General features: G+C 53.5%; 1 protein-coding gene across 1 annotated transcript; it reads right to left on the reverse strand.

The window, feature by feature from the left end:
• Positions 1–460: 460 nt before the first annotated feature.
• On the reverse strand, positions 461–5,728 carry LOC113990389 (corticosteroid 11-beta-dehydrogenase isozyme 1-like). The gene is made up of 7 exons (XM_027725779.2): positions 5,649–5,728; positions 5,442–5,533; positions 4,687–4,817; positions 4,009–4,120; positions 3,241–3,426; positions 2,491–2,634; positions 461–905 (listed from the first exon to the last, which is right to left on the reverse strand). The coding sequence occupies exons 2-7, from the start codon at positions 5,527–5,529 to the stop codon at positions 670–672; spliced, it is 897 nt and encodes a 298-aa protein (XP_027581580.1). The 5' UTR covers positions 5,530–5,533; positions 5,649–5,728; the 3' UTR covers positions 461–669.
• Between the last annotated feature and the right edge of the window lie 3,613 nt (positions 5,729–9,341).

The raw sequence follows: 9,341 nt of genomic DNA on the forward strand, positions 1-9,341 counted from the left end.
ACCGTTGGTGCAATACTGACAGTTTGTTGGGTGGCCCTTACACCTAAAAGATTACACTCTTAGAGAATGGCTTTAAGCTGAAAAAGGGTAGATTTGGATTGGGTATTAGGAAGAAATCCTTCCCTGTGAGGGTGGGGAGGCCCTGGCACAGGTTGTCCAGAGAAGCTGTGGCTGCCCCATCCCTGGAAGTGTCCAAGGCCAGGTTGGACAGGGCTTGGAGCAACCTGGGCTGGTGGAAGGTGTCCCTGCCTGTGGCAGGGGGGTGAAACTACCTCATCTTTAAGGTCCCTTCCAACCCAAACCATTCTGTGATTTTATAATTCTATGAATTTGGCTGAAATATTCCCAAAAATGAAATAATGAAGGATTATTGCCCCAATTTCAGCCTCTCTGTGAGAGCCAAGCCGGTAGAGAGCCGCGCCAGCTTTTTAGCAGAGAAAAGCGACAACGCACAAAGCCGTCCTGTTAGTACATTTTATTTAACAATTAGCTTCAATAATTAGTTTTTTTTCCGCGAGCCAGGGGGGCGGGGACAGGCAGGGCTGCGAGACCTCCCTCGCCCCTCCGGGTGCCGCCAGCGCATCGCGAACCGAGCGGCGGCGATGCCCGCCCGGGCTGCCCGGCACAGGGCGGGGGTACCCGGGCCAGCCCTCCCCGGTGCCCCGCGGCTCAGAGGGGCGGCCGGGGGGTGCCGGGGGCGGCGGGCAGGCGGTAGCGGCTCCTCACCAGGTAGTCGAGGAGCTCTGCGGCGCAGTCCCGGAGCAGCAGGGGCAGGCGGGTGGAGCTGTAGCGGTAGTAGAGCTCCCGGCGGCGCAGCGCGGCCCCTTTGAGGATCTCCAGCGCGCACTCGTCCCGCGGCGCCGGCACCTCCCGCAGCACCTCCGCGGCAGCGCGCACGGCGCGGTCTGCGGGGACGGGGGGCACAACGGGGGACCCGGGGCGATGACGGGAGAGGGGGGACGCGGAGGGGATGAGGGGAGAGTGGGGGAGCACGCAGAGGGGATGAGGGGTACAGAGAGGGGCGAGTGGGGACCCCCAGGGGGCACACGGAGCCTTAGGGGTGGGTGGGGACCCCGAAGGGGGACATGGGAGGAGGAGGAGGGAGTGGGTGAGTATGGAACCCGAGGGGATGACGTGAGAGTGAGGACCACGAGGGGCTCAGAGACAAAGGGGGACCCGGGGCGATGACGGGAGAGGGGGGACCCGGGGGAGACACGGGGGGATGAGGGGGGAGTGGGGGAGCACGCAGAGGGGATGAGGGGTACAGAGAGGGGCGAGTGGGGGCTCGAGGGGCACAGAGATGGGCGAGTGGGGACCCCCAGGGGGCACACGGAGGCTTAGGGGTGGGTGGGGACCCCGAGGAGGAGGAGGGGCGAGTGGGTGAGTGTGGAACCCGAGGGGCTCAGAGAGGGGATGAGGGGAGAGTGGGGGAGCACAGGGAAGGGTTGAGAGAGGTGGGTGGGGAGAGGCTCGAGGGGCACAGAGAGGGGTGTGTAGGGACCTGTGGGGCACACGGGGGGATGAGGGGAGAGTGGGGGAACACAGAGAGGGGATGAAGGGTACACATGGAGAGGACTTGAGGGGCACTTAGAGGGGTGAGTGGGGACCCCAGGGGACACACAGAGGGGCTAAGGGGAGAGCCAGGGGTCAAGGGGTCCAAAGAGGAGAACATGCAGGGGCTGAGGGGCAAGTTAGGACCTTGAGGGACACACAGGACAGTTGAGGAGGACACAGGAGCAAGTGGGGGAACACACGGGGCTGAGGGGCAGACAGAGGGATGAGAAAATGTCCAAGGGACACATAGAAGGGCGAGTGGGATACCTGAGGGGCTGAAAGGGGAGCAGGGGGTCAAGGAGTACGTGGAGGGGCTGAAGAGGGTACGCAGGGGATAAGGAGCACGTGGGGGCAGCTGAGGAAGGCCACTTTGTTCATGTGAAACAGAGAGTGGGGCTTACAAAATGTTTCCTAAAATTGGACAGTGTCCATGTCAAAGCATAAATAAATTGATAAGACTCAGATCTGCTGCCCTACAGAACGTGCTGGGAGTATGTGAGCTCTATGTCTCAGATGAGCCTGACAGCAGAGTTGGGGTATAATGGCAGGGCTGCTCAAAAAGCAAACTGCGGTGAGTGGGTTGTATCAAAACAAATTCCACCCAGAAAATGCAAAACACATGCACTGCGTTCCCCTCCTTTGCTCCTGTATCAATAGGTGGGATTGATGAGAGGGAGGTGGCTGGTATTTGTATTAAATGGATGTTTGGCTGTGCCAGCCTGTAAGCAGTGGTTGGTTTCACATGACACGGGGAAAATAAATTAGTTTTGAGACTGGTTTTGGTGGCAGAGAGGTGGAATCCCACAGAGATACCCCAGAGGTGCTGGAGGAGGAGCAGCAGCAGAGGGGAGAGGAGGAGTTGGTGGCAGAGGGGGTTGAGGGGCAGGATGGTGTTGCTCAGCTCCTGACAAGTGCACCCAACAGCACAACTCTTACCAGTGTCAATGAAGCCAAGGATGCAGAGTGTGATGGAAACATTAATGTTCTGAATGCTGAATTCCTGCCTCAGGGAGCTGAAAAATCCATCCAGGGCGAACTTGGTCGCAGAGTAGGGAACAGTAAAGGGAAACCCGACTTTACCTGGACACAGAGTGAAGTTCTGTTACAGCACAAGAAGCTGCTCTGCCTGAACCTCTGTTTTGCCCTTCGTCAGAGAGAGTATTTTCCCCAAGGGGAGTTCACTGTTAGTGAACTGTCATCCTGGCACCTGAACAGCAGCATTACAAATATTCCTGTTGGCTTCTAGCTCTTTTAAGGTCTTATGGCCAACACCATGGCTCATGCCTCTGCTGAGGGTATGAGCAACCCAAAGTAACCACAAAACCCTCAGTGGGGAGAGGTGGAGCAAAGTTTAAACTCCTGACCCTGGATCCTGAGCTAAACTGATGACCAGAGCACTGCCCAGCACACCAGCTCTGGGGTTTAGTTGCAGGGCTGGTCAAAAAGCAAACTGAGGTGATTGGATTGAGCAGAAAACAAATTCCATCAAGAAAATCCCAAAAGAATCTGGATTTGGGTGCTGGGGTAGGTTTTGGTGTTTGGTTTTTTTGTTTGTTTGGTTGGCTTGGTTTTTTGTGAGTGTTAAGCAGTTGTGGCTCTTTTAGGATGCCTGTGTGTTACTTATGAAAATCAGCCCACGCTGTCTTTTGGGTGAATCTCATGTCACCCACCTCGCTCCCCACTCACCTGCCATGGATGAAACCACGACAATGCTGCCCTCACTCTCCTTCAGCATGGGCAGGGCTGCCGTGGTCATGGCCACGTAGCTGAGGAAGTTGATTTCCAGGAGCTTTCGTACGTGCTCAACGTCCCCATCGAAAAAACCAAAGTACGAGGCACCAACGTGGTTAAGAATGAGCATGTCCAGGCCTCCTGCAAGCAGAGGAAAGGGTGTTAGTGCTGGGGGGGAGGGAGAGGGCTACAACCAGCAAAACAGCCTTTCCTGGGAAGTGTAATCAGAAGAAATCAGGTTTTTGGGTCAGAGCTGTGGCGTTATCTCTGGGGTAGGGATATACTGCAGATGGTGGCTGCCAGTAAAAACTCTGTTGTGATATATTGCTTTTTGGTTCAAAACACAAATGCCATGGCACAAGGGAGATCACCCCCAGCTGCGTGTGGGCCCTGGGAGGGAGAAGGGACTGTGCATTTCCACAGCCGTGACCCGTGACCGCGATACCGGCACTGCCGAGGGGCCGCCGGCCACTCCAGCCCCTGGGTGATGAAATCCAGGACCGTGGCACTGCAACAGGATGTCGTGAGGGCACGGGGCTGAAAACGAGAGCGCAGTTCAGTTTGAGGGGCAGTGGTGAAGCCAGGCAGGGGGGCAGAACCAGGGGGAAACTTCTCCCGTCTCGTGCCGCCTCTCCCACTTTTTTTTTTTTTTTTGCAATAAGCCTGGCCAGGATGAGATGCCCTGTTCTGCTATCACTCGTGGAGAGCAATCTGTAGACATACCCAGCGAGGCCTGTGCCTCGCTCACCACGTGCTGGGCGAAGGCCATGTCCTCCATGGTGCCGCCGACGTAGCGCGCCGAGGCCGCTCCCAGCTCCAGGCACCGCCGCACCACCTGCCACCGACACAGCCCGTCAGGAGCACACCCCTCCCCGGGGTGGGACCAAAAGGGGGGGGCCTGTGCTCCCTTCTGGGATGTGCTCCCACCTTAAAACAGCGGTTTGGGAGCGTGTTTGGAGCCTTCTAAGCTTCAAAGGGAGCCTGGGAAGTTGTTCCTGCACCCCAGGCGGTCTGGCTCTTTCTCCGTGCGGTCTGGAATCGCACGTGTGTGTGTGTGGGGAGAGCAGGGGCTTGGCTATCACTGCAGTGGAATGAGGGTGTGTGTGTGTGTGCTGAGGCAGCCTGTGTCCGTGGGGATGTGTGTACATAAGTTCAAATCCTATAACATGTTCTGCAGGGTGTGTGTGTCTGCAGGAGAGGGGGGTTTCTGTGCACGCAGGAGCCCCGGGCAGCACAGGGGTGTCTACCTGCAAGTGCCACTGTTCCCAGCTGGGATCTGCGCTGTGGAAATTACCTGTGGGGATATTCCTGCGTGGGGGGTGTACCTGTGGTGTGAGATTGGCCTTCCCGTGTGTGCCCTGCTGTGAAGGTGCATGTGGGAATGCCCGGTTTGCCATTTACTTTCTGGAGCTTGGCCTCTGTCCGTGCCGTGATGAGGATGTGGGATCCCATCCGTGCCAGGTGATAGGCAATCTGCTCCCCAATTCCAGTGCTGGCTCCAGTCACAATCACCCGCTTCCCCTTCAGCATCTCTGGGGACCGAGGCACAGGCATTTAATTTATCCAAATGCTGTTAGAAGAAAAAACAACCCTAAAACTCCAAAAAATCCCGTAACACCCTACAGAATAAGCACTTAATTGGAAGGTAAATGAGCCTGTGAGTGCAAAGCATCCAGCACCAGGACATGCCTCCCATCTCATGGAAAAAGCCATGGAGTTGCTGTAGCTCCTCATGGAATGCAGCGACACAGGGACAGCGCTTGACTCTTTCAGCAGCTTTTTCCACGAGTCAGGGCAAAACTTACCAACACCCCAACTATTCTGTAGTAAAAATCACCCATTAAGTGCATTCTCTGAACTTAAAATCCATTATTTAAAAGTCATGTTTATAAACTGTTGTTACATGCTGGAAAATGGAGCGTTCAGAGCCCTCTCCCCCTCAGCCCCCTGCCTCACCTGCTCCCCCCGGGAAGTATTTCTGCATATTCCTCGCTCAGTTGGATTTCAAATCTTCATTAAAACGACTTTCTGCTACCAGCCACTACACAAAGGCTCGGGCTTGGCTTGGTCCAAGCTCTGAATGGTTTCCACGCAAAGCATTCAAATGTGGCTTTTCATATTTTTGCTTTAAAGGCAGAGTCACTTTGGATACTCACCCGGTTTGAAATTCTCCCTCGCAGAATAAAACCAGAAGGCCAAAACCAATCCCAGCAAGGGAATGAGAATCTTTTGCAACCGACCCATGCCACTGTGGAGTGAGGAGATACAGCATGAGAGAGGAGGAAGGAACCAAAAAAAAAAAAAAGAAAAAGCTCTCTGCAGAGCTGCTCCAGAGGGAAGCAGCGATGAGAATCCTTAAAAACCTGTCAGTGGAGGAGCTGCGACTTCCAAAGCCCTGGAAAATCACGGGTGGCTGGATGAGAGGAGCCAAGGCTTTGATTTGCTCCCCGCTGCTTGGCCTGGCCAGCGGGGCTGTTTGGGTTCTGCCCGGCTCTTTTCATATTTCCTGTCCTACGTTAAAATGCAGAATTTTGCACAACACCCTGGAAGAGGTGTGTCTTTGCTGAGCAGCATCAAGTTTCACTTGGAGAACATCAGAGGGAGCCCAGTGCAGGTGGTTAAACATCCTCCTTTATTCCTACAGGCACTGTGCATGGATGTGACCCGGGTCTGGCCCTGGGGGGCTGCTGTGCCATGGGGGGACACACAGAGAATGTCCCTGTGCTCCCCAGGGTGTCACTGCTCTGTGCCCAAAGCTGGGCAGCGGGGGCCCAGCAGCACATCACGCTCCAAAACAGCTCCAGAAATGCTTTGCTGGGGCAGGGTTTGGGTTTCCATCTCGTTTTTTGTTCCCTCTGGGAGCAGATGAGGGAGCAGGGGCTGAGCAGAACCCATCACCAGGGTGCAGCCAGCCTGGCTCCAAGGGGTTCCGTGGGCACAGAGAGGTTTGCAGTGAAACACTGAGTGTGTTTTCTGCACAAATAAGGGGCCTCTCTGCTGTGGTTCCTGCTTTGAGTTTTGTACAAGCTCTGTTCTGACTTTAGATGAATATAACCTCGAGAAAAACCCACTAAGCACCCCCTTAACTCCCTGAGCCTCAGTAGCAGCAAATTCAACGCCATGGATCATGTGCAATAGGGATAAACCATGTTCCAGCTTTGGTCTTCTGCTGGGATCTTTACTGGAGAGTCCCAGCACCTGCTGTAGGATGAGGACACGCTGTGGGAGCTCCCTGTGCTCCTGGAATTGCCCTGCTGGAGCCTCGGCCTTCTCTGCCAGGGGAAGGATGTGTTTGCTGGGGCAAGAGCCTCACCTGATTTCTTGGTGGAAATCACTTAAAGGTTGGACTTGATGGTACAGGTCTCTTCCAACCTAAATAATTCCGTGATATCTGTGATCTACAGGACAAGGGCTGCTCCGGGGGCTGATTTCCTGGGAACAAGTCCGTGGTTTTCCCTTTCAGACCAATCTAACGTAACCAGCCAGAAGGAATTATTAAATGAAATTTTACCCCTCAATTGCATCTTCAAATAAAGATGCTTTAATTCAGTGGTGTACCTGGTAGGTCAGTGGAGCTCTCTGGCCTTACTACTGCTTTACAGATTACTTTTTTTCTTTTCTGCCTTTCTACTTCTGTCTCAACTTTCCCTGTGATAAGAAGCACTCAGCCCACGCTTGGTCAGATAACACCAGTGAACTCACTGCCTCTTCCTGTCTCCCTTTGCTTTGAACTTGAGTCACAATTATGGGGCAACCATTTCATGCCTTGGCTTGGGGAAAAAAAAACCCCAACACTGAAGTAATTAACCATATCTCAGCTGATCTTGTCTGTGCTGCTGGCAGGGAGAGGGGCTCTTTTTAGATAGTTTAGTTTATTACCAGCATTAGGATACTGCAGTAAAGCAATAACCAGCAACCTTTGTGCACCATGTGCAAGCGTGACAGGAAGGTATCGTGCTCTTTGCTCTGCAGCAGCACGAGGAGATGTGGGGATGGAGGCAGGGGGGGATTCTGGAGCCGACACTGCGCTCGCCTCGCTGGTGGTAACGAGAATTCGTGGGGTCGGGTTGGGTTTTTACCAAGTAGCCAATAATAAAGGCTTGAAATACTGAATATTTTGGCCGAAACTTATGCAAATTTTCTTTTATAAGCAGTTCACGTGCAGCTCAGTGTGTGGAAATGAAGCCGGGGTGGTCCCCAGGAGGGTCGGGGGCTGTGGCAGGAGCTGCCGGATCCGGCCGCGCTTCGCTGCCCGCGTGGGTTTGCTCTTGGCCACCCGTCCCTTCCAGGGTGCTGCTGCTGCTCCTCACTCCCACTCGCAGCTTTTTCTGGCCTTGTTTTCCCGTGTGCAACTTAAGAACTTGTTTTTGCCTTTTTCCTGGGGGCGGGGAGTGAGGGAAGGCAGAGGAGGGCAGGGAAAGGCGAGGACGGACAAGGGTTTTCTCGTCTCAGCTGGTCCAGACCTCGGAGAGGGGAGCCCAGGGCTGTGCCTGGCCCTGACCCGGTGAGAGGGAGCTCTGTGGTTTCTGAAACAGCTTCACCCGGATTATCCTGGATGTATTCCCCTGCTGCGAGTCCCTTCTGTGTCCCTGTTTGTTCGGAGCTGTGTTTTCCGAGGGGTGATGCTCAGCACGGTGCTGCCCTCTCTGCACAGGGGAGGTTCTTCCTTTAGTGCTGCCGGGAGCTCCTCGGAGGAAACGAAACCTGTGAAAGGAAACTTGTTCTGACAACAGACTGGGAGAGGGGAGCTTGGGGAGTCCCTGGAGGGAGCACGTTCCAGAGCAAGGCTGAGGCTCAGGCGGGTTTGTGCAGGCAGCTCAAAGACTCAAACACACTGGGCAGGAATTTGGATACTGTTTCTTTTTTTTCCCCTCTTTTGAGTGATATTTGGCTTTTTTCAACCGATGGTCAAGTGTTGGTTAAATGCAGAAGGTTTTCCTTTTTATTTTTTTTTCTTTCTCCTCTTGCTTTTCTTTATCTCATGGATATTTAGACTTTACTTTTCATACCCAGCTCTCCCAGCATCCTTTCCCATGAACACAGCTCTAAATATGTTCTTTCCAGACAGGGCTATCATGTTATAAAGTTATTCTTGCACTAGACTGCATGTCAGCATGATGCTGTTGGGCCATGACAGATGCCTGTGGGTTTTGGCACAGCTTCATGTCACATTATTGTGGCTCCTGGGCACATCCTGCAAACCCCATCACTGTCACAGCTGCATCACTCCAGAAAAATGCACTCTCAGATCCCAAGGGAGACTGGAGTTGATTGTAGGATGGGTTTGGTTTGGTTTGACATCATATTTCTACACACTGTGATGTTTAAGTCATTTAGAAGTGCTAAATTAATGTTTTTTCCCTGTGTGACCAAATCAGGAATTGCTGCCTTGCTCTTTGATTGTTGGAGCTGTGGCTGCCTTAAATCTTGGCCGCTGTCCATGTTCCCAGTGCCCTTGGTGTTGGGTGCCTGAGGTTGATATGCTTATCTGCACCCCTAAATTTAGCCTGGCAGCTCCTGAAATATCCAGCATCCCAACTACAAATAGGGAATGAGGACTCTCTGAAGACATTCAGCTCATGCCTTTGAAGTGGTTGATGTGTGAGTGAGGGCTGCTGGGCCTGGGTGGCCTTCAGCTCCATGTGATGAAGGTCTGGACAACAGCTCCAAGCTGAAATAGGATCTTTGAAGAGATGCTGCAGGATGGGTACAGGCAGACACTCCCCAGGTCTCGTGCCAGCTGCAATTTTCCTTTGAACTTCACGTACCAGGAAAATGTCACGTTTACAGGTTATTATAGATTAGATACAAACAAGTCTCAAAGAGAACAACAGAAATCGGCCCCGTGCAAACTCAGCAATGCAACTCAGCCCTCGGGCAATGTGTGGCTGTCCTCAGGAGTTTATCCCTCAGGACCTGAGTTTAGCTTAGCCTTAGATGCTCTGTCTGCTGCTACCCAGTAGCTTGCCTGAGGTGTCCTCACAAGTACTGTCTGTGTGTCTTATTCCATCTGGTTGCTGTCTGGTATATCCCAGGACTTATAATTAAAATTTGTC

This window comes from Pipra filicauda, unplaced genomic scaffold (assembly GCF_003945595.2).
Source record: "Pipra filicauda isolate LSUMZ 115617 unplaced genomic scaffold, ASM394559v2 scaffold595_size249610_pilon, whole genome shotgun sequence".
NCBI classification, from domain to species: Eukaryota; Metazoa; Chordata; class Aves; order Passeriformes; family Pipridae; genus Pipra; species Pipra filicauda.